General features: G+C 49.0%; 1 protein-coding gene across 1 annotated transcript in view; it reads left to right on the forward strand.

Annotated features, from left to right (window-relative positions):
- The window catches only part of LOC137381665 (myelin protein zero-like protein 2), a 128,294-nt gene that overhangs the window by 90,213 nt on the left and 13,423 nt on the right, over positions 1 to 24,658 (forward strand). The window contains exons 2-3 of the mRNA XM_068054401.1: positions 8,086 to 8,252; positions 21,001 to 21,211. Coding sequence (XP_067910502.1) covers positions 8,086 to 8,252; positions 21,001 to 21,211 — 378 coding nt within the window. The remainder of the gene's footprint in view (positions 1 to 8,085; positions 8,253 to 21,000; positions 21,212 to 24,658) is intronic.

The following is a 24,658-nucleotide window of genomic DNA, read 5'->3' on the forward strand; positions in this document are numbered from 1 at the left end:
ATTCAGGGTGAGGGTCACTCACTGTGTAACTGTACAGAGTCACTGTTTATTCAGGGTGAGGGTCACTCACTCTGTAACTGTACAGAGTCACAGTTTATACAAGGTGAGGGTCGCTCACTGTGTAACTGTACAGAGTCACTGTTTATTCAGGGTGAGGGTCACTCACTCTGTAACTGTACAGAGTCACAGTTTATACAAGGTGAGGGTCGCTCACTGTGTAACTGTACAGAGTCACTGTTTATACAAGGTGAGGGTCGCTCACTGTGTAACTGTACAGAGTCACTGTTTATTCAGGGTGAGGGTCGCTCACTGTGTAACTGTACAGTCACTGTTTATACAGGGTGAGGATCACTCACTGTGTAACTGTACAGAGTCACTGTTTATACAGGGTGAGGGTCACTCACTGTGTAACTGTACAGAGGCACTGTTTGTACATGGTGAGGGTCACCCACTGTGTAACTGTACAGAGTCACTGTTTATTCAGGGTGAGGGTCACTCACTGTGTAACTGCACAGAGTCACTGTTTATACAGGGTGAGGGTCACTCACTGTGTAACTGTGCAGAGTCACTGTTTATTCAGGGTGAGCGTCGCTCACTGTGTAACTGTGCAGAGTCACTGTTTATTCAGGGTGAGGGGTCACTCACTGTGTAACTGTACAGAGTCACTGTTTATACAAGGTGAGGGTCACTCACTGTGTAACTGTACAGAGTCACTGTTTATTCAGGGTGAGGGTCACTCACTGTGTAACTGTACAGTCACTGTTTATTCAGGGTGAGGGTCGCTCACTGTGTAACTGTACAGAGTCACTGTTTATTCAGGGTGAGGGTCACTCACTGTGTAACTGTACAGAGTCACTGTTTATTCAGGGTGAGGATCACTCACTGTGTAACTGTACAGAGTCACTGTTTATTCAGTCTGTGGATCACTCACTGTGTAACTGTACAGAGTCACTGTTTATTCAGGGTGAGAATCACTCACTGTGTAACTGTACAGAGTCACTGTTTATTCAGGGTGAGGGTCACTCACTGTGTAACTGTACAGAGTCACTGTTTATTCAGGATGAGGATCACTCACTGTGTAACTGTACAGTCACTGTTTATTCAGGGTGAGGGTCGCTCACTGTGTAACTGTACAGAGTCACTGTTTATTCAGGGTGAGGGTCATTCACTGTGTAACTGTACAGAGTCACTGTTTATTCAGGGTGAGGGTCGCTCACTGTGTAACTGTACAGAGTCACTGTTTATACAAGGTGAGGATCACTCACTGTGTAACTGTACAGAGTCACTGTTTATTCAGGGTGAGGGTCGCTCACTGTGTAACTGAACAGAGTCTCTGTTTATACAAGGTGAGGGTCACTCACTGTGTAACTGTACAGAGTCACTGTTTATTCAGGGTGAGGGTCACTCACTGTGTAACTGTACAGAGTCACTGTTGAAACATGGTGAGGGTCACTCACTGTGTAACTGTACAGAGTCACTGTTTATTCAGGGTGAGGGTCGCTCACTGTGCAGCTGTACAGAGTCACTGTTTATTCAGGGTGAGGGTCGCTCACTGTGTAACTGTACAGAGTCACTCTTTATTCAGGGTGAGGGTCACTCACTGTGTAACTGTACAGAGTCACTGTTGAAACATGGTGAGGGTCACTCACTGTGTAACTGTACAGAGTCACTGTTTATTCAGGGTGAGGGTCGCTCACTGTGCAGCTGTACAGAGTCACTGTTTATTCAGGGTGAGGGTCGCTCACTGTGTAACTGTACAGAGTCACTGTTTATACATGGTGAGGTTCACTCACTGTGTAACTGTACAGAGTCACTGTTTATTCAGGGTGAGGGTCGCTCACTGTGTAGCTGTACAGAGTCACTGTTTATTCAGGGTGAGGATCACTCACTGTGTAACTGCACAGAGTCATTGTCTATACATGGTGAGGGTCACTCACTGTGTAACTGTACAGAGTCACTGTTTATTCAGGGTGAGGGTCGCTCACTGTGTAACTGTGCAGAGTCACTGTTTATTCAGGATGAGGATCACTCACTGTGTAACTGTACAGAGTCACTGTTTATACATGGTGAGGGTCACTCACTGTGTAACTGTACAGAGTCACTGTTTATTCAGGGTGAGGGTCGCTCACTGTGTAACTGTGCAGAGTCACTGTTTATTCAGGATGAGGATCACTCACTGTGTAACTGTACAGAGTCACTGTTTATACATGGTGAGGTTCACTCACTGTGTAACTGTACAGAGTCTCTGTTTATTCAGGGTGAGGGTCGCTCATTGTGTAACTGTGCAGAGTCACTGTTTATTCAGGATGAGGATCACTCACTGTGTAACTGTACAGAGTCACTGTTTATTCAGGATGAGGATCACTCACTGTGTAACTGTACAGAGTCACTGTTTATTCAGGGTGAGGGTCACTCACTGTGTAACTGTACAGAGCCACTGTTTATTCAGGGTGAGGGTCGCTCACTGTGTAACTGTGCAGAGTCACTGTTTATTCAGGGTGAGGGTCGCTCACTGTGTAACTGTGCAGAGTCACTATTTATTCAGGGTGAGGGTCACTCACTGTGTAACTGTGCAGAGTCACTGTTTATTCAGGATGAGGATCACTCACTGTGTAACTGTACAGAGTCACTGTTTTTTCAGGGTGAGGGTCGCTCACTGTGTAGATGTACAGAGTCACTGTTTATTCAGGATGAGGATCACTCACTGTGTAACTGTACAGAGTCACTGTTTATTCAGGATGAGGATCACTCACTGTGTAACTGTACAGAGTCACTGTTTATTCAGGGTGAGGGTCACTCACTGTGTAACTGTACAGAGCCACTGTTTATTCAGGGTGAGGGTCGCTCACTGTGTAACTGTGCAGAGTCACTGTTTATTCAGGGTGAGGGTCGCTCACTGTGTAACTGTGCAGAGTCACTATTTATTCAGGGTGAGGGTCACTCACTGTGTAACTGTGCAGAGTCACTGTTTATTCAGGATGAGGATCACTCACTGTGTAACTGTACAGAGTCACTGTTTTTTCAGGGTGAGGGTCGCTCACTGTGTAGATGTACAGAGTCACTGTTTATTCAGGGTGAGGATCACTCACTGTGTAACTGTGCAGAGTCACTGTTTATTCAGGATGAGGATCACTCACTGTGTAACTGTACAGAGTCACTGTTTTTTCAGGGTGAGGGTCGCTCACTGTGTAGATGTACAGAGTCACTGTTTATTCAGGGTGAGGGTCGCTCACTGTGTAACTGTGCAGAGTCACTAATTATTCAGGGTGAGGGTCACTCACTGTGTAACTGTGCAGAGTCACTGTTTATTCAGGATGAGGATCACTCACTGTGTAACTGTACAGAGTCACTGTTTATTCAGGATGAGGATCACTCACTGTGTAACTGTACAGAGTCACTGTTTTTTCAGGGTGAGGGTCGCTCACTGTGTAGATGTACAGAGTCACTGTTTATTCAGGGTGAGGGTCGCTCACTGTGTAACTGTGCAGAGTCACTATTTATTCAGGATGAGGATCACTCACTGTGTAACTGTACAGAGTCACTGTTTTTTCAGGGTGAGGGTCGCTCACTGTGTAGATGTACAGAGTCACTGTTTATTCAAGGTGAGGGTCGCTCACTGTGTAACTGTACAGAGTCACTGTTTATTCAGGATGAGGATCACTCACTGTGAAACTGTACAGAGTCACTGTTTATTCAGGGTGAGGGTCGCTCACTGTGTAACTGTGCAGAGTCACTGTTTATTCAGGATGAGGATCACTCACTGTGAAACTGTACAGAGTCACTGTTTATACATGGTGAGGGTCACTCACTGTGTAACTGTACAGAGTCACTGTTTATTCAGGGTGAGGGTCGCTCACTGTGTAACTGTACAGAGTCACTGTTTATTCAGGGTGAGGATCATTCACTGTGAAACTGTACAGAGTTACTGTTTATTCAGGGTGAGGGTCACTCACTGTGTAACTGTACAGAGTCACTGTTTATTCAGGGTGAGGGTCACTCACTGTGTAACTGTACAGAGTCACTGTTTATTCAGGGTGAGGGTCACTCACTGTGTAACTGTACAGAGTCACTGTTTATTCAGGGTGAGGGTCACTCACTGTGTAACTGTACAGAGTCACTGTTTATTCAGGGTGAGGGTCACTCACTGTGTAACTGTACAGAGTCACTGTTTATTCAGGGTGAGGGTCACTCACTGTGTAACTGTACAGAGTCACTGTTTATTCAGGGTGAGGGTCACTCACTGTGTAACTGTACAGAGTCACTCTTTATTCAGGGTGAGGGTCACTCACTGTGTAACTGTACAGAGTCACTGTTTATTCATGGTGAGGGTCACTCACTGTGTAACTGTACAGAGTCACTGTTTATTCAGGGTGAGGGTCGCTCACTGTGTAGCTGTACAGAGTCACTGTTTATTCAGGGTGAGGATCACTCACTGTGTAACTGCACAGAGTCACTGTCTATACATGGTGAGGGTCACTCACTGTGTAACTGTACAGAGTCACTGTTTATTCAGGGTGAGGGTCGCTCACTGTGTAACTGTACAGAGTCACTCTTTATTCAGGGTGAGGGTCACTCACTGTGTAACTGTACAGAGTCACTGTTTATTCATGGTGAGGGTCACTCACTGTGTAACTGTACAGAGTCACTGTTTATTCAGGGTGAGGGTCGCTCACTGTGTAGCTGTACAGAGTCACTGTTTATTCAGGGTGAGGATCACTCACTGTGTAACTGCACAGAGTCACTGTTTATTCAGGGTGAGGGTCACTCACTGTGTAACTGTACAGAGTCACTGTTTATTCAGGGTGAGGGTCGCTCACTGTGTAACTGTACAGAGTCACTCTTTATTCAGGGTGAGGGTCACTCACTGTGTAACTGTACAGAGTCACTGTTTATTCAGGGTGAGGGTCGCTCACTGTGTAGCTGTACAGAGTCACTGTTTATTCAGGGTGAGGATCACTCACTGTGTAACTGCACAGAGTCACTGTCTATACATGGTGAGGGTCACTCACTGTGTAACTGTGCAGAGTCACTGTTTATTCAGGATGAGGATCACTCACTGTGTAACTGTACAGAGTCACTGTTTATACATGGTGAGGGTCACTCACTGTGTAACTGTACAGAGTCACTGTTTATTCAGGATGAGGATCACTCACTGTGTAACTGTACAGAGTCTCTGTTTATACAAGGTGAGGGTCACTCACTGTGTAACTGTACAGAGTCACTGTTTATTCAGGGTGAGGGTCGCTCATTGTGTAACTGCGCAGAGTCACTGTTTATTCAGGATGAGGATCACTCACTGTGTAACTGTACAGAGTCACTGTTTATTCAGGGTGAGGGTCACTCACTGTGTAACTGTACAGAGTCACTGTTTATTCAGGGTGAGGGTCGCTCACTGTGTAGCTGTACAGAGTCACTGTTTATTCAGGGTGAGGGTCGCTCACTGTGTAACTGTGCAGAGTCACTGTTTATTCAGGGTGAGGGTCACTCACTGTGTAACTGTGCAGAGTCACTGTTTATTCAGGATGAGGATCACTCACTGTGTAACTGTACAGAGTCACTGTTTATTCAGGATGAGGATCACTCACTGTGTAACTGTACAGTGTCACTGTTTATTCAGGATGAGGATCACTCACTGTGTAACTGTACAGAATCACTGTTGGTTCAGGGTGAGGGTCACTCACTGTGTAACTGTACAGAGTCACTGTTTATTCAGGATGAGGATCACTCACTGTGTAACTGTACAGAGTCACTGTTTATTCAGGGTGAGGGTCACTCACTGTGTAACTGTACAGAATCACTGTTGGTTCAGGGTGAGGGTCACTCACTGTGTAACTGTACAGAGTCACTGTTTATTCAGGATGAGGATCACTCACTGTGTAACTGTACAGAGTCACTGTTTATTCAGGATGAGGATCACTCACTGTGTAACTGTACAGAGTCACTGTTTATTCAGGATGAGGGTCACTCACTGTGTAACTGTACAGAGTCACTGTTTATTCAGGATGAGGATCACTCACTGTGTAACTGTACAGAGTCACTGTTTATTCAGGATGAGGATCACTCACTGTGTAACTGTACAGAGTCACTGTTTATTCAGGATGAGGATCACTCACTGTGTAACTGTACAGAGTCACTGTTTATTCAGGGTGATGGACACTCACTGTGTAACTGTACAGAGTCACTGTTTATTCAGGGTGAGGATCACTCACTGTGTAACTGTACAGATTCACTGTTTATTCAGGGTGAGGGTCGCTCACTGTGTAACTGTACAGAGTCACTGTTTATTCAGGGTGAGTGTCACTCACTGTGTAACTGTACAGAGTCACTGTTTATTCGGAGTGAGGATGACTCACTGTGTAACCGTACGGAGTCACCGTTTATTCAGGGTGAGGGTCACTCACTGTGTAACTGTACAGAGTCACTGTTTATTCAGGGTGAGGGTCACTCACTGTGTAACTGTACAGAGTCCCTGTTTATTCAGAATGAGGATCACTCACTGTGTAACTGTACAGAGTCACTGTTTATTCAGGATGAGGATCACTCACTGTGTAACTGTACAGAGTCACTGTTTATTCAGGGTGAGGGTCACTCACTGTGTAACTGTACAGAGTCACTGTTTATTCGGAGTGAGGATCACTCACTGTGTAACCGTACGGAGTCACCGTTTATTCAGGGTGAGGGTCACTCACTGTGTAACTGTACAAAGTCACTGTTTATTCAGGATGAGGATCACTCACTGTGTAACTGTACAGAGTCACTGTTTATTCAGGATGAGGATCACTCACTGTGTAACTGTACAGAGTCACTGTTTATTCAGGATGAGGATCACTCACTGTGTAACTGTACAGAGTCACTGTTTATTCAGGGTGAGGGTCACTCACTGTGTAACTGTACAGAGTCACTGTTTATTCAGGATGAGGATCACTCACTGTGTAACTGTACAGAGTCACTGTTTATTCAGGGTGAGGGTCACTCACTGTGTAACTGTACAGAGTCACTGTTTATTCGGAGTGAGGATCACTCACTGTGTAACCGTACGGAGTCACCGTTTATTCAGGGTGAGGGTCACTCACTGTGTAACTGTACAGAGTCACTGTTTATTCAGGATGAGGATCACTCACTGTGTAACTGTACAGAGTCACTGTTTATTCAGGATGAGGATCACTCACTGTGTAACTGTACAGAGTCACTGTTTATACAGGGTGAGGATCACTCACTGTGTAACTGTACAGAGTCACTGTTTATACAGGGTGAGGATCACTCACTGTGTAACTGTACAGAGTCACTGTTTATTCCGGGTGAGGGTCACTCACTGTGTAACTGTACAGAGTCACTGTTTATTCAGGATGAGGATCACTCACTGTGTAACTGTACAGTCACTGTTTATTCAGGGTGAGGATCACTCACTGTGTAACTGTACAGAGTCACTGTTTATACAGGGTGAGGATCACTCACTGTGTAACTGTACAGAGTCACTGTTTATTCCGGGTGAGGGTCACTCACTGTGTAACTGTACAGAGTCACTGTTTATTCAGGATGAGGATCACTCACTGTGTAACTGTACAGAGTCACTGTTTATACAGGGTGAGGATCACTCACTGTGTAACTGTACAGAGTCACTGTTTATTCCGGGTGAGGGTCACTCACTGTGTAACTGTACAGAGTCACTGTTTATTCAGGATGAGGATCACTCACTGTGTAACTGTACAGTCACTGTTTATTCAGGGTGAGGGTCACTCACTGTGTAACTGTACAGAGTCACTGTTTATTCAGGATGAGGATCACTCACTGTGTAACTGTACAGAGTCACTGTTTATTCAGGATGAGGATCACTCACTGTGTAACTGTACAGAGTCACTGTTTATTCAGGATGAGGATCACTCACTGTGTAACTGTACAGAGTCACTGTTTATACAGCGTGAGGGTCACTCACTGTGAATTTACAGTCACTGTTTATTCTGCCATGTAATTTTTGAACTGACATAGTGACTGTGTGCTTACATGCTGAACAATTCTTATTTTGCTGAATGACCATTTGCACCATTGAATTGATGATGAATGATAGTTGATGTGTTTCCTGTGCAGGTATCAGTGAAGTTGCTGCTGTTGATGTTTACATGGGAGGCAGTGTCGAGGCTCGGAATGGCACAGAGCAGCGCCTGAGATGCACGTTTCAGTCCACCTCCCCTGTTGGCAAACGAACCACTATTACCTGGCACTTCCGACCCCTCGATGGTGGGAATGAAGAGTCTGTAAGTATCCTGCAGGGAAGTCCTGAATCTCTTGTGTCGGATACAAGTTGTCTTAAGCTGAATCAACTCGGGCTCAACACTGCTTGAAGCAGGGTCCAGTTAATGCCCCTTAAGCCTAAAGCAGCTCCAGCCCCAAGTCCCAGCAGCTGTGCCTCACGTGCCCCTCTATCTCTCACTCGCTCCCCTGTCTATTAGAATTTCTAGGGCCCGCAGGATGCGAAGGGGCTTTTATCAACATTGTTGCCTCATTGATGGATAAATCCTCACTTGGAACTGTACAGGGAAAGAGGAAGTATTAATGGGATTAGCATCCTTGAAAGTTGATAATCACCAGGGCCAGATGAAATGTATCCCAGGCTGTTAAAAGAAGCAAGAGAGGAAATAGCAGAAGGTCTGACCATCATTTTCCAGTCCTCACTGGATACAGGTGTGGTGCCGGGGGATTGGAGAATTGCTCAGGTTGTATCTTTGTTGAAAAAGGGAGCAAAGGATAGACCGAATAATTACAGGTCAGTCAGTCTAACCTCAGTAGTGGGCAAATTATTGGAATCTATTCTGAGAGACAGGATAAACTGTCACTTAAGAAGGCACAGGTTAATCAAGGATAGTCAGCATGGATTTGTTAAGGGAAGATCTTGTTTGACCAACTTGTTCGAATTTTTTGAAGAAGTAACAAGGAAGATTGATGAGGGTCGTGCAGTTGATGTGGTCCACGTGGATTTTAGCAAGGATTCTGACAAGGTCCCACATGGCAGACTGGTTAAAAAAAATAAAATCCCATGGGATCCAGGGAAATGCAGCAAGGTGGATACAAAATTGGCTCAGTGGCAGGAAACAAAGGATAATTGCTGACGGGTGTTTTAGCGACTGGAGGGCTGTTTCCAGTGGGGTTCCGCAGGGCTCAGTACTGGGTCCCCTGCTTTTTATGATATATATTAACGATTTGAACGTAAATGTAGGGGGCATGATCAAGAAGTTTGCAGAAGAGACAAAGATTGACCGTGTTGTAGATAGTGAGGAGGATAGATGTAGGCTGCAGGAAGATATTGATGGTCTGGTCAGATAGGCAGAAAAGTAGCAAATGGAATTCAACTTGGAGAAGTGTGAGGTGATGCATTTGGGGAGGTCAAACAAGGCAAAGGAAAATTACTGAGAAGTGTAGAGGAAGTAAGGGACCTTGGAGTGAATGCCCACAGATCCCTGAACAGGACAGGTCGATAAGGTGGTGAAGTGGACATACGGAATCCTTTCCTTTATTAGCCGAGGTGTAGAATATAAGATCAGGGAGGTTATGCTGGAACTATATAATTCATTGGTTAGGCCACAACTTGAGTACTGTGTGCAGTTCTGGTCACCTCATTACAGAAAGGATGTAATTGTACTAGAGAGGGTTCAGAGGAGATTTACGAGGATGTTGCCAGGACTGGAAAAATGCAGCTACGAGGAAAGATTGGATAGGCTGGGGTTGTTCTCCTTAGAATAGAGAAGGATGAGGGGAGATTTGATTGAAATATACAAAATTGTGAGGGGCCTGGATAGAGTGGAGGTGAAGGGTCTATTCACCTTAGCAGAGAGGTCAGTGACGGGGGGCATAGATTCAGAACAAAGAACAAAGAAAATTACAGCACAGGAACAGGCCCTTCGGCCCTCCAAGCCTACGCCGATTCAAATCCTCTATCTAAACCTGTCGCCTATTTTCTCAGGGTCTGTATCTCGTTACTTCCTGCCCATTCATGTATCTGTCTAGATACATCTTAAAAGACGCTATCGTGCCCGCGTCTACCACCTCCGCTGGCAATGCGTTCCATGCACCCACCACCCTCTGCGTAAAGAACTTTCCACGCCTAGCCCCCCTAAACTTTTCCCCTTTCACTTTGAACTCGTGTCCCCTTGTAATTGAATCCCCCACTCTGGGAAAAAGCTTCTTGCTATCCACCCTGTCTATACCTCTCATGATTTTGTACACCTCAATCAGGTCCCCCCTCAACCTCCATCTTTCTCATGAAAATAATCCTAATCTACTCAACCTCTCTTCATAGCTAGCGCCCTCCATACCAGGCAACATCCTGGTGAACCTCCTCTGCACCCTCTCCAAAGCATCCACATCCTTTTGGTAATGTGGCGACCAGAACTGCACGCAGTATTCCAAATGTGGCCGAACCAAAGTCCTATACAACTGTAACATGACCTGCCAACTCTTGTACTCAATACCCCGTCCGATGAAGGAAAGCATGCCGTATGCCTTCTTGACCACTCTATTGACCTGCGTTGCCACCTTCAGGGAACAATGGACCGGAACACCCAAATCTCTCTGGACATCAATTTTCCCCAGGACTTTTCCATTTACTGTATAGTTCACTCTTGAATTGGATCTTCCAAAATGCATCACCTCGCATTTACCCTGATTGAACTCCATCTGCCATTTCTCTGCCCAACTCTCCAATCTATCTATATTCTGCTGTATTCTCTGACAGTCCCCTTCACTATCTGCTACTCCACCAATCTTAGTGTCGTCTGCAAACTTGCTAATCAGACCACCTATACTTTCCTCCAAACCATTTATGTATATCACAAACAACAGTGGTCCCAGCACGGATCCCTGTGGAACACCACTGGTCACACGTCTCCATTTTGAGAAACTCCCTTCCACTGCTACTCTCTGTCTCCTGTTGCCCAGCCAGTTCTTTATCCATCTAGCTAGTACACCCTGGACCCCATGCGACTTCACTTTCTCCATCAGCCTGCCATGGGGAACCTTATCAAATGCCTTACTGAAGTCCATGTATACGACATCTACAGCCCTTCCCTCATCAATCAACTTTGTCACTTCCTCAAAGAATTCTATTAAGTTGGTAAGACATGACCTTCCCTGCACAAAACCATGTTGCCCATCACTGATAAGCCCATTTTCTTCCAAATGGGAATAGATCCTATCCCTCAGTATCTTCTCCAGCAGCTTCCCTACCACTGACGTCAGGCTCACCGGTCTATAATTACCTGGATTATCCCTGCTACCCTTCTTAAACAAGGGGACAACATTAGCAATTCTCCAGTCCTCCGGGACCTCACCCGTGTTTAAGGATGTTGCAAAGATATCTGTTAAGGCCCCAACTATTTCCTCTCTCGCTTCCCACAGTAACCTGGGATAGATCCCATCCGGACCTGGGGACTTGTCCACCTTAATGCCTTTTAGAATACCCAACACTTCCTCCCTCCTTATGCAGACTTGACCTAGAGTAATCAAACATCTGTTCCTAACCTCATCATACGTCATGTCCCTCTCCTCAGTGAATACCGATGCAAAGTACTCGTTTAGAATCTCACCCATTTTCTCTGACTCCACGCATAACTTTCCTCCTTTGTCCTTCAGTGGGCCAATCCTTTCTCTAGTTATCCTCTTGCTCCTTATATATGAATAAAAGGCTTTGGGATCTTCCTTAACCCTGTTTGCTAAAGATATTTCATGACCCCTTTTAGCCCTCTTAAGTCCTCGTTTCAGATTGCGCCTACAATCCCGATATTCTTTGAAAGCTTCGTCTTTCTTCAGCCTCCTAGACCTTATGTATGCTTCCTTTTTCCTCTTAGCTAGTCTCACAATTTCACCTGTCATCCATGGTTCCCTAATCTTGCCATTTCTATCCCTCATTTTCACAGGAACATGTCTCTCCTGCACGCTAATCAACCTCTCTTTAAAAGCCTCCGACATATCAAATGTGGATTTACCTTCAAACAGCTGCTCCCAATCTACATTCCCCAACTCCTGCCGAATTTTGGTATAGTTGGCCTTCCCCCAATTTAGCACTCTTCCTTTTGGACCACTCTCGTCTTTGTCCATGAGTATTCTAAAACTTACGGAATTGTGATCACTATTCCCAAAGTAGTCCCCTACTGAAACGTCAACCACCTGGCCCGGCTCATTCCCCAACACCAGGTCCAGTATGGCCCCTTCCCGAGTTGGACTATTTACATACTGCTCCAGAAAACCTTCCTGGATGCTCCTTACAAATTCTGCTGCATCTAGACCTCTAACACTAAGTGAATCCCAGTCAATGTTGGGAAAATTAAAATCTCCTATCACCACCACCCTGTTGCTCCTACATCTTTCCATAATCTGTTTACATATTTGTACCTCTATCTCACGCTCGCTGTTGGGAGGCCTGTAGTACAGCCCCAACATTGTTACTGCACCCTTCCTATTTCTGAGTTCTGCCCATATTGCCTCACTGCTCGAGTCCTCCATAGTGCCCTCCTTCAGCACAGCTGTGATATCCTCTTTGACCAGTAATGCAACTCCTCCACCCCTTTTACCTCCCTCTCTATCCCGCCTGAAGCATCGGTATCCTGGGATATTTAGTTGCCAATCATGCCCTTCCCTCAACCAAGTCTCAGTAATAGCAATAACATCATACTCCCAGGTACTAATCCAAGCCCTAAGTTCATCTGCCTTACCTACTACACTTCTTGCATTAAAACAAATGCACCTCAGACCACCAGTCCCTTTGCGTTCATCATCTGCTCCCTGTCTACTCTTCCCCTTAGTCACACTGAATTCATTATCGAGTTCCTTACAGGCTTTAGTTACTACCTCCTTACTGTCCACTGACCTCATTTGGTTCCCATCCCCCTGCCACATTAGTTTAAACCCTCCCCAACAGCGTTAGCAAAAGCACCCCCAAGGACATTGGTTCCAGTCCGGCCCAGGCGTAGACCGTCCAATTTGTAATAGTCCCACCTCCCCCAGAACCGGTCCTAATGTCCCAAAAATCTGAACCCCTCCCTCCTGCACCATCTCTCAAGCCACGCATTCATCCTGACTATTCTTTCATTTCTACTCTGACTATCACGTGGCACTGGTAGCAATCCTGAGATTACTACCTCTGAGGTCCTACCTTTTAACTTGGCTCCTAACTCCCTAAATTCTGCTTGTAGGACCTCATCCCGTTTTTTACCTATATCATTGGTGCCTATGTGCACAATGACAACTGGCTGTTCACCCTCCTCCTTCAGAATGTTCTGCAGCCGATCTGAGACATCCCTGACCCGTGCACCTGGGAGGCAACATACCATTCGGGAGTCTCGTTTCCGACCACGGAACCGCCTATCTACTCCCCTTACAATGGAATCCCCTATGACTATAGCCCTTCCACTCTTTTTCCCGCCCTTCTGAATAGCAGAGCCAGCCACGGTGCCATGGACCTGGCTACTGCTGCCTTCCCCTGGTGAGCCATCTCCCTCAACAGTATCCAAAACGGTATACCTGTTTTGGAGGGAGATGACCGCAGGGGACACCTGCGCTGCCTTCCTGCTCTTTCTCTGCCTTTTGGTCACCCATTCCCTTTCTCCCTCAGCAATCCTAATCTGCGGTGTGACCAATTCACTAAACGTGCTATCCACGACCTCCTCAGCATCGCGGATGCTCCAAAGTGAGTCCATCTGCAGCTCCAGAGCCGTCATGCGGTCTAACAAGAGCTGCAGCTGGACACACTTCCTGCACGTGAAGGAGTCAGGGACATCAGCCGTGTCCCTGAGCTCCCACATTGATGAAGAGGAGCATGACACGGGTCTGAGATCTCCTGCCATTTTTAATCTTAAGCTTAACTTAGTTAAATGAAAAAGGAACGAAAAGTTTTTAACCAATCACACGATTAAAAAAAAAGAGAAATAGAAAAAGTCTTACCTTATCTACACACCACAGAGTCCTTTTTTTTTGGTTAGAGGAGGAGGGCGGGTGGGAGACACTACCCGTGTAGTGTCTCGGGTTCAGAAACCGCCCAAATATATAGGGTTTTACTTACCCAGCAGCCCCCTGGTCTCCGCCGAAAACAAAAAGAAATTAAGTTTACTTTAAACTGACCTTCCCAGCTGTTCACTCGCTCACACTCTCTGCTCCCGAAAAAGCTGCTGCAATTTAAAGTGATTGGTAGAAAAATTAGAGGGGAGATGAGGAAAGACTGTTTCACCCAGAGGATGGTGATGGTCTGGAACTCACTGCCTGAAAGGGTAGTTGAGGCAGAGACCCTCAACTCATTCAAAAGGAGTCTGGATAGGCACCTCAAGTGCCGTAATCTGCAGGGCTACGGACTAAATGCTGGAAGGTGAGATTAGAATAGATGGATTGTTTTTTGGCCAGCACAGACACGATGGGCCAAGTGGCCTCTTTCTGTGCCTTAAACTTTCTCAGATTTTATGAGAATTTTTTTACACAGTGAGTTGTTGTGATCTGGAACGCGCTGCCTGAAAGGGCGGTGGAAGCAGATTCAATAATAACTTTCAAAAGAGAATTGGATACATATCTGAAAATGAAAAATTGCAGGGCTGTGTGGGAAAAGCAGGGGGAATGGATCTAATTGGATAGCTCTTTCAAAGAGCTGGTACAGGCAGGATGGGCCGAATGGCAGCCTCTTGTGCTGTGATTCCAGGTAAGGTGAGAAAGGGATGAAATGTCGAAAGTATCATGGAGGAGAAATTGCAGAGAAGAACTGTTTGTTATAGTCTCTTCCTGTGAATTTGATTTCCTCCGTGTCCTTTGGTGTCAATCTGGGAATCTCAGGATTAATTTTCCCTGACTGCAGGTCAGTGGGAAATGATTTTATCCTTACTCGCTCCATCCCTCCCATCTAACAAGGGATGGGTTAGATACAGAGTAAAGCTCCCTCTACACTGTCCCATCAAACACTCCCAGGACAGGTACAGCACGGGATTGGCTGGGCAGTTTGGAGCACTTCCTGTGTGTAATGAGCTGAAGCAGCTGCGCTTGTGGGAACTGGAACTGAGAATTAACAACTCCAAACTACAACACAAGTGTGGAACTGATTCTTTCCATTGGAGTAAAGGCTCTGCGAGTTATTTTGGAGAGGTGGGTGTTGGAGCTCTGGTGAACTGTTTCTCTTGGACTGTTTGGAGTGGGAGGAGACTCTGGAAAATCCAGGGTGGAGCTGAAAGATTCTATAGGGGGCCCCTGTATTTGCTTTTGTGATTTCCTCCATCTTGCACTGAGGGGTCTCCCTCCCCACCCCAATGCGTGGCTCGGGATGACTGGAGCCGCCCAGGTGAAGAAACTCCTGTAACAAGAGCAGAAAGTGGAAAGAAGCAGGGGTTCCAGCCGACCCGGGCGAAGAACCCTCCCCTGACCAGAAGACTGGACTTTGTATTCTCTGCAGTAAGGTGCTCCAACCACCAACTGAAGAGAAACATCCTCACAGCCTTTCTCTCCCTTCCACCACTCAGCTACCGAACCTCTACTCTCCTCTGATTTTCCTTTTCACCCCTATCCCCCTCTACTCCCCCTCCCTCCCCCCCATCATATTTCTCTAGTTAAAAATAAAACTGTTGTTTGCTTTATTTCTTGGGGGTGGATGTGGCTCTTAGACCCCATGGCAAGCCCCTCTTTGCCGGTGGCGGGGCCTTCCCGTACATATGCTGCTGCGGCTGCTGCAGCTGCACCTGTTGCCCCGTCACCATTTGCGCTGATAACATCGAAGCATGGGGTCAAGAGCTACGTCCACCCGAACATGACTATAGAGGCATGTGTGAAAGCAATGGCCGAGGTTGTCAGCCCTTCGGCCATTGTTGCTGCCTCTAAAATGTACGGGAAGGCAGTGTTATTCCAGAGGACCGAGCGGGCGGTGTCCCTGGCTCTGAACAAGGGGCTCACCGTGGGCGGGACCTTTCTGCAAGTGGACCCCCTGGAGGCCACTGGGTCATTCCTGGTGAGCTCCTCCTTCCCCACCTGCACCATCTGGGGGAGGTAAAGGTGGGGCTCACCCCAGTCCCACTCAGTCTTCGGGAGAATAGTCTCCGGTATGTGCACACTTTCCGCCGCCAGTTATTGATGCAGCTGACGCGGAGGGAGGTGACAGAGGGCCACTTCAATGTGGAGCACCAGGGGAACGGCCTACTGCGTCTTCTGGACCTTGGACGGGGTGCGGTGCCATGTCTGCAAGGGGGTGGGGCAAGTTCAACCTCCCGGCCGCCAACTCCACCTCGGCGGCCCAGGGTGGCGCCGCTGCACCTCCTCCCACTCCCCCTACACCTCCATCAGATACCGTTCAGTCGGTGCCGGAAGCTGTGGTTTTCACAGCCTCCAGAGGGGAGGGGAAGGAAGGCACGGAGGAAAAATAAACATCAAGAGGCGCGTCCCCTGGACACCGTGGCACATCCCGAGCCTGAACTCTGCCCAAGGCCCGCTCCCGGGGAATCCACCTGCCCCAGGGCTGGGCTCAGGCCCAGGGTAACTAAAAAAAAGGAAGGTGTGGAGGTGGAGGCCTCTGATGACATGGAGGTCTCTGGCCCTCCACGCCCTGGCGGGAAAAAGAGGAGAAGCCACCCCTACACGGAGGTAACAAGGGACCCTGAGGTGCAGGGCTGATCTGTTGGAGGGGAGCTGTCTCCTGGTTCAGATCCCCAGGTTCCCCCTACCACCACCAACATCAAGGCTGCAAAGTCTGGGCAGGAGCTCCCTATTCCTCAGGATGGAGTGGAGGGGGAGGCCCCTCTACATGCAACCCCTCCTGTGGGAGCAAGTGGAGCCCTACTTGTGGTGGGGGAGCCTGGGGATGCCTCCCATTCTGCCACTGGGTCGGTGCCCTGAGTGGAGGGGAGGTCAAGGTCCCAAAGGGTCGGTCCTCCCAGCCAAATCCACTCCCAGCCAGGAGACACCCGACCTGGTTATAACTGAAAATGCTGCCCCAACTGCTGGACCTGTGGGCGCTGGCAGAGCGGGAGATGGCCTCCTCTCTCCGCCTCCGGTCTCGGCTCTGGTTGAATTTCCAGAGTCGGGAATTTCTTTCTCCCCTGGACCACTCACTGGCCTTGGGACAGGGCTGTAGTTTAACAGTAGAACCCAGAGAGGACTCCTCCGCCGTCGATCCTGAGGGAGGGATCGTGACGGAGGCGGGACCAGCTGGCGCGGCCAGGACGTCCGCCCCACAGTGTGTGGTGGATGTGTCGGCCGCTGGCGGTGACAACCCGGAGGAGGATGGGGATTCGGTGTGGGGCACGGAGGACGACCTTGATTCCATCGCCAGTGAGGTGGTGGAGTCCTTCGTGCCTCCCACCGAATCTCCTCTCATCCCCACGGCAGAACTCTGGGATTTCCTTGCAGCTTGCAGGGGTTTCCGCGATAAAGTTCAGCTGGCCCTCAGCCAATGGTCAAGTCTGGCGCCAATCATCCAGTCCGTCCGTACCGCCCTCAAGAAAGCGGGCAAGGGTGCGGGCATGAAACTGGTTGAGAGGCGCCGTTTTAATGTGTTCCTCAATGGGTTGCTGGGGGAGTGGAGGGCCAGGTGCACTTCCACTCCCTCCTCACAGTGAGGTGTTTGTGACGGGTTTTTAAGTACCTTTGACATGAAGATAACCATAGCCAGCCTCAACATCAACGGCAGCAGGGGGTCTCACCGCAGATTTCACAATCTCTCAGTCCTCAGGGAAGGGAGATACGCGGTGAGCTTTCTGCAGGAAACCCACACCGTTCCGGGAGACGAAGCCACCTGACTCCTGGAGTGGCAGGGTGGGGTCTACATGAGTCACCTCACCTCTATTTCTAGTGGGGTGGCTATCTTGTTGGCCCCGACTTTTCAGCCGGAAATCTGGGGGGTCAAGGAGCTAGTGCTGGGCCACTTGCTCCACCTCGCCGTTCGCCTGGGTAGCGTGCCGCTCCACTTTGTGAACGTGTACGTGCCCAGGCCCGGCACGTTGCAAACAAAACAAAGAACAAAGAACAGTACAGCACAGGAACAGGCCATTCAGCTCTCCAAGCCTGCGCCGATCTTGATGCCTGCCGAAACTAACACCTTCTGCACTTCCGGGGACCGTATCCCTCTATTCCCATCCTATTCATATATTTGTCAAGATGTCTCTTAAACGTCTCTATGGTACCTGCTTCCACCACCTCCCCCGGCAGCAAGTTCCAGGCACTCACCACCCTCTGTGTAAAGAACTTGCCTCGCACATCCCCTCTGAACTTTGCCCCTCACACCTTAAACCTATGTCCCCTAGTAACGGACTCTACCACCCTGGGAAAAAGCTTCTGACTATCCACTCTGTCCATGCCACTCATAACTTTGTAAACCTCTATCATGTCACCCCTCCACCTCCGTCGTTCCAGTGAAAACAATCCGAGTTTATCCAACCTCTCCTCATAGCTAATGCCCTCCAGACCAGGCAACATCCTGGTAAACCTCTTCTGTACCCTCTCCAAAGCCTCCACGTCCTTCTGATAGTGTGGCGACCAGAATTGCACGCAATATTCTAAGTGTGGCCTAACTAAGGTTCTGTACAGCTGCAACATGACTTGCCAATTTTTATACTCTGTGCCCCGACCGATGAAGGCAAGCATGCAATTGTGCTTCTTTGAAGAAGTGTCCGCTCTCTTGAGCTCCATCAATAGCGGGGAGTGCGTCATCCTTGGGTGGGGGAGGCGGATCTTAACTGCACCCTCGAGGTGGGGGATCGCTCTGGTCCCCAGCGCAGCCAAGCATCGGTGGAGAAGTTGAGGGAACTGATAAGCTCCCTCAACTTGGTGGACGTCTGGCAGAATCTCCATCCCGACTCCAGCGCCTTCACGTGGAGGTCTGGACCGGGGAGATGCCCCTCTCGTGGCGCAGGGCAGTCATCGTCCTACTGCCGAAGAGGGGCGATCTCCGCCTGCTTAAAAACTAGCATCCGGTCTCCCTCCTCAGCACGGATTATAAGATCTTTGCTCGGGCTATGTCTACCCGCCTGGGCTCCATGCTGGCCCACATGATCCACCCCAACCAATCCTACACGGTCCCGGGCCGGTCCATCCAGGACAACATCCACCTGGTCCGGGATCTGATCCATCTTTCCCAGAGGACTGGTCAGTCGGTCGCCTTTCTCTCCCTCGATCAGGAGAAGGCGTTCGACAGGGTGGATCACGAATACCTTTTCGGGACTCTGCGCGCTTTCGGACTGGCCCGGGTCCAACTTTTATACGCCACTGCAGAGTGTCTAGTCAAGGTTATCGGGTCCTTGACGGCGCCCCTTCGCTTTGGGAGAGGAGTGCGTCAGGGATGCCCCATGTCCGGCCAATTGTATACCACCAGCGTGGAGCCATTCCTGTGCCTGCCTCCTGGTGGGTCAGTGGCGATTGGACTCCCTGCCGGAGGAGTTGATACCTTTTGCGTGGAGCACCACGCACTTCCTCTATCTGGGAGTCCACCTTAGCCCCGCTGAGGAAGCCTGGCCGGAAAACTGGCAGGAATTGGATGCGAAAGTCACCGCTCGGCTGGGGCGCTGGACAGGACTGCTCCGAGTGCTTTCCTACAGGGGCCGAGCACTGGTCATAAACCAACTGGTGGCCTCCATGTTGTGGTACCGGTTGGTCCCTTTGGCCCCGCCCCCTGCATTTGCCAACAAGATCACGAAGAAACTCGTCGATTTCTTCTGGGGTAAGAGGAAACACTGGGTCTCTGCCGCAGTCCTGAGTCTCCTGATGGAGGAGGGCGTCCAGTCGCTGGTGTGCGTCCGCACCCAGGCTGCAACTCTCAGCCTTCAGATCCGGCAGAGATACCTGTACGTTGAGCATCCTCCCAGATGGTGTGCGCTGGCGACGTATTTTGTCCACCAGTGTCACTGTGTCACTGCCTTCAAGACGACACACAGCTCACGGCGCAGTTTTGGCTGCACTTCAGTCCCACCCTCCTGATCTTTGGGCACCCGGTGCGGAGGGGTGTGGGCCAGGAGGAGGATCTCCTCATCGGTCTGCTCCTGGGCCTGGCCAAGGTGGCAATTCACAGGTCCAGGCTGCGGGCTGTCGGGGGGTCTGTCCTCCCTGATTGCCTGCCCCTCTTCCGCGGTTACGTTCGCGCCCGGGTGTCCCTGGAAAAGGAGCATGCGGTGTCCGCCGGTACGCTTGGGGCCTTCTGTGACCGGTGGGCACCGCAGGGACTGAAGTGCATTGTCGACGCCGAGAATGGCATTTTGATTTGAGTTTTTGTTTTATTTATCTGTTGTTTAATAAAGTTATTCTAAAATTTCTATAAAGGAGGCCTGAGGAATTAAGGCCCCCTCGACAAAAGAAAAATATAAAGAGGGGCCTGGGGTATAAAGGCCACCATGGAGAAAAAAAAAACGGTGTTAGAAACTTAGACACTTAGAATATTGCGTGCAATTCTGGTCGCCACACTACCAGAAGGACGTGGAGGCTTTGGAGAGGGTACAGAAGAGGTTTATCAGGATGTTGCCTGGTCTGGAGGGCATTAGCTATGAGGAGAGGTTGGAAAAACTCAGATTGTTTTCACTGGAACGATGGAGGTGGAGGGGCGACATGATAGAGGTTTACAAAGTTATGAGCGGCATGGACAGAGTGGATAGTCAGAAGCTTTTTCCTAGGGTGGAAGAGTCAGTTACTAGGAGACATAGGTTTAAGGTGCGAGGGGCAAAGTTTAGAGGGGATGTGTGAGGCAAGTTCTTTACACAGAGGGTGGTGAGTGCCTGGAACTTGCTGCCAGGGGAGGTGGTGGAAGCAGGTAGCATAGAGACGTTTAAGAGGCATCTTGACAAATACATGGATAGGATGGGAATAGAGGGATACGGTCCCCGGAAGTGCAGAAGGTGTTAGTTTAGGCAGGCATCAAGGTCAGCGCAGGCTTGGAGGGCCGAATGGCCTGTTCCTGTGCTGTACTGTTCTTTGTTCTTTGTTACAGAGTAAAGCTCCATCGACACGGTGATGGAGGAGAGTACTCAACTTCAGTGCAAGTCAATTCTAACCCTCTCCCTCTCTGCACAGGTGTTTTATTATCATGAACAGCCTTATCCGCCTAACATGGGCCATTTTAAGGGACGGGTTGCCTGGTCTGGGGACATTTGGAGAAAGGATGGATCGATCACTATCAGTGACCTGCAATTCACAGACAATGGAACCTTCCTGTGCAGTGTGAAAAACCCCCCTGACGTACATGGAGTTGCTGGCGAAATTAAACTTCGTGTGGTCTATAAAGGTTTGTACCGAAGTGATACTGTTGCACTGGGACCTGCAAGGAGTTAATGCTGCAGGAAGGATTGATTTAATCAGTAGGAACTCTATCACGAGAGATATTTCAAAAAGAAATAGTCAAAGACTTGAATTTTTATAGCACCGTTCACGCTGCCAGGAATTCCCAAAGCAACTTAAAGTCAATGAGATACTTTTGAAGTGTAATCACTGCTGTAATGTTTGAAACACATCATGCAATTCAAGCACAGCAAGACCCCATAGTTATTAATATGATATCGACAAAATCTGCTTTAGTGATGTTAGTTGACGATAAATCTTGGACAGAACATAGGAGAGAAGTCCCTGGTCTTTGAACTAATGGCATGGATCTTTTCAATCCACCAGGCCTCGTCTAATGTCACATCCGAAAGACAGCAAATTCGACAGTGTGGCACTCCCTCAGTACTGACCCTCCGACAGTGCAGCATTCCCTCAGTACTGACCCTCCGACAGTGCAGCACTCCCTCAGTACTGACCCTCCGACAGTGCAGCACTCCCTCAGTACTGACCCTCCGACAGTGCAGCATTCCCTCAGTACTGACCCTCCGACAGTGCAGCACTCCCTCAGTACTGACCCTCCGACAGTGCAGCATTCCCTCAGTACTGACCCTTTGACCGTGCAGCACTCCCTCAGTACTGACCCTCCGACAGTGCAGCATTCCCTCAGTACTGACGCTCCGACAGTGCAGCATTCCCTCAGTACTGACCCTCCGACAGTGCAGCACTCCCTCAGTACTGACCCTCTGACAGTGCAGCACTCCCTCAGTACTGACCCTCCGACTCTGCAGCACTCCCTCAATACTGACCCTCCGACAGTGCAGCACTCCCTCAGTACTGACCCTCTGACAGTGCAGCACTCCCTCAGTACTGACCCTCCGCCTCTGCAGCACTCCCTCAATACTGACCCTCCGACAGTGCAGCACTCCCTCAGTACTGACCCTCCGACAGTGCAGCACTCCCTCAGTACTGACCCTCCGACAGTGCAGCATTCCCTCAGTACTGACCCTCCGACAGTGCAGCACTCCCTCAGTACTGACCCTCCGACAGTGCAGCATTCCCTCAGTACTGACCCTCCGACAGTGCAGCACTCCCTCAGTACTGACCCTCCGACAGTGCAACACTCCCTCAGTACTGACCCTCCGACAGTGCAGCACTCCCTCAGTATTGACACTCCGACAGTGCGTCGCTCCCTCAGTACTGACCCTCCGAAAGTGCAGCACTCCCTCAGGACTGACCCTCCGACAGTGCAGCGCTCCCTCAGTACTGACCCTCCGAAAGTGTGGTGTTCCCTCAGTACTGACCCTCCTACAGTGCTGCACTCCCTCAGTACTGAACCTCTGACAGTGCAGCACTCCCTCAGTACTGACCCTCTGACAGTGCGGCGCTCCCTCAGTACTGAAACTCCAACAGTGCTGCGCTTCCTCAGTACTGACCCTGCGACAGTGCAGCACTCCCTCAGTACTGACCCTCCGACAATGCAGCACTCCCTCAGTACTGACCCTCCGACAATGCGGCAATCTCTCAGTACTGACCCTCCGACAGTGCAGCAATCCATCAGTACTGAACTAGTGTGGCAGGGGGGTGGGAACCAGAGTACTAGGACAGCTAGTGAAATAAATGAGGAGGACATAGTAACTAAGGCCAGTAAGACTATAAGGAAGAGCAGGCAGGGAGATGTTGCTGAGCACAGCGGGACTTGTGGTCTGAAGTGCATTTGTTTCAATGCGAGAAGTATAACAGGTAAGGCAGATGAACTTAGAGCTTGGATTAGTACTTGGAAATATGATGTTGTTGCTATTACAGAGACTTGGTTGAGGGAAGGACAGGATTGGCAGCTAAAAGTTCCAGGATTAAGAAGCTTCAGGCGGGATAGAGGGGGATGTAAAATCGGTGGGGGAGTTGCATAACTTGTTAAGGAGAATATCACAGCTGTACTGCAGGAGGACACCTCAGAGGGGTCATGCAGCGAGGCAATATGGGTGGAGCTCAGGAATAGGAAGGGTGCAGTCATGATGTTGGGGTTTTTCTACAGGCCTCCCAACAGCCAGCGGGAGGTAGAGGAGCAGATATGTAGACAGATTTTGGAAAGATGTTGGGAGTTTTCTATAGACCCCCCAACAGCAACAGAGACATGGAGGAACAGATTGGGAGGCAGATTTTGGAAAGGTGCAGAAGTAACAGGGTTGTTGTCATGGGTGACTTCAACTTCCCTAATATTGATTGGAACCTACTTCGTGCAAATAGTTTGGATGGAGCAGTTTTTGTCAGGTGTGTCCAGGAAGGTTTCCTGACTCAATATGTAGATAGGCCAACTAGAGGGGAGACTATGTTGAACTTGGTGCTTGGCAACGAACCAGGCCAGGTGGCAGATCTCTCGGTGGGAGAGCATTTCGGTGACAGTGATCACAACTCCCTGACCTTTACGATAGTCATGGAGAGGGACAGGAGCAGACGGGATGGGAAAATATTTAATTGGGGGAGGGGGAATTACAATGCTATTAGGCAGAAACTGGGGAGCATAAATTGGGAACAGATGTTCTCAGGGAAATGCACGACAGAAATGTGGAGGTTGTTTAGGGAGCACTTGCTGCGACTGCTGGATAGGTTTGTCCCGATGAGGCAAGGAAGTGATGGCAGGGTGAAGGAACCTTGGATGACAAGAAATGTGGAACAGCTAGTCAAGCAGAAGAAGGAAGCTTACTTAAGGTTGAGGAAGCAAGGATCAGACAGGGCTCTCGAGGGTTACAAGGTAGCCAGGAAGGAACTGAAGAATGGACTTAGGAGAGCTAGAAGGGGACATGAAAAAGTCTTGGCAGGTAGGATGAAGGAAAATCCCAAGGCATTCTACACTTATGTGAGGAACAAGAGGATGGCCAGAGTGAGGGTAGGGCCGATCAGGGATAGTGGAGGGAACTTGTGCCTGGAGTCGGAGGAGGTAGAGGAGGTCCTAAATGAATACTTTGCTTCAGTATTCACTAGTGAGAGGGACCTGGTCGTTTGTGAGGACAGCGTGGAACAGGCTGATATGCTCGAACAGGTTGAGGTTAAGAGGGAGGATGTGCTGGAAACTTTGAATGATATGAGGACAGATAAGTCCCTGGGGCCAGATGGGATACACCCAAGAATATTACGGGAAGCGAGGGAAGAGATTGCTGCGCCTTTAGCAATGATCTTTGCGTCTTCACTGTCCACTGGAGTCGTACCGGATGATTGGAGGATGGCAAATGTTGTTCCCTTGTTCAAGAAAGGGAATAGGGATAACCCTGGGAATTATAGACCAGTCAGTATTACGTCGGTAGTGGGCAAATTATTGGAGAGGATTCTGAGAGACAGGATTTATGATTATTTGGAAAAGCATGGTTTGATTAGAGACAGTCAGCATGGCTTTGTGAGGGGCAGGTCATGCCTCACA

The sequence above is a fragment of the Heterodontus francisci genome, chromosome 22, assembly GCF_036365525.1.
Source record: "Heterodontus francisci isolate sHetFra1 chromosome 22, sHetFra1.hap1, whole genome shotgun sequence".
Classification (NCBI taxonomy): Eukaryota; Metazoa; Chordata; class Chondrichthyes; order Heterodontiformes; family Heterodontidae; genus Heterodontus; species Heterodontus francisci.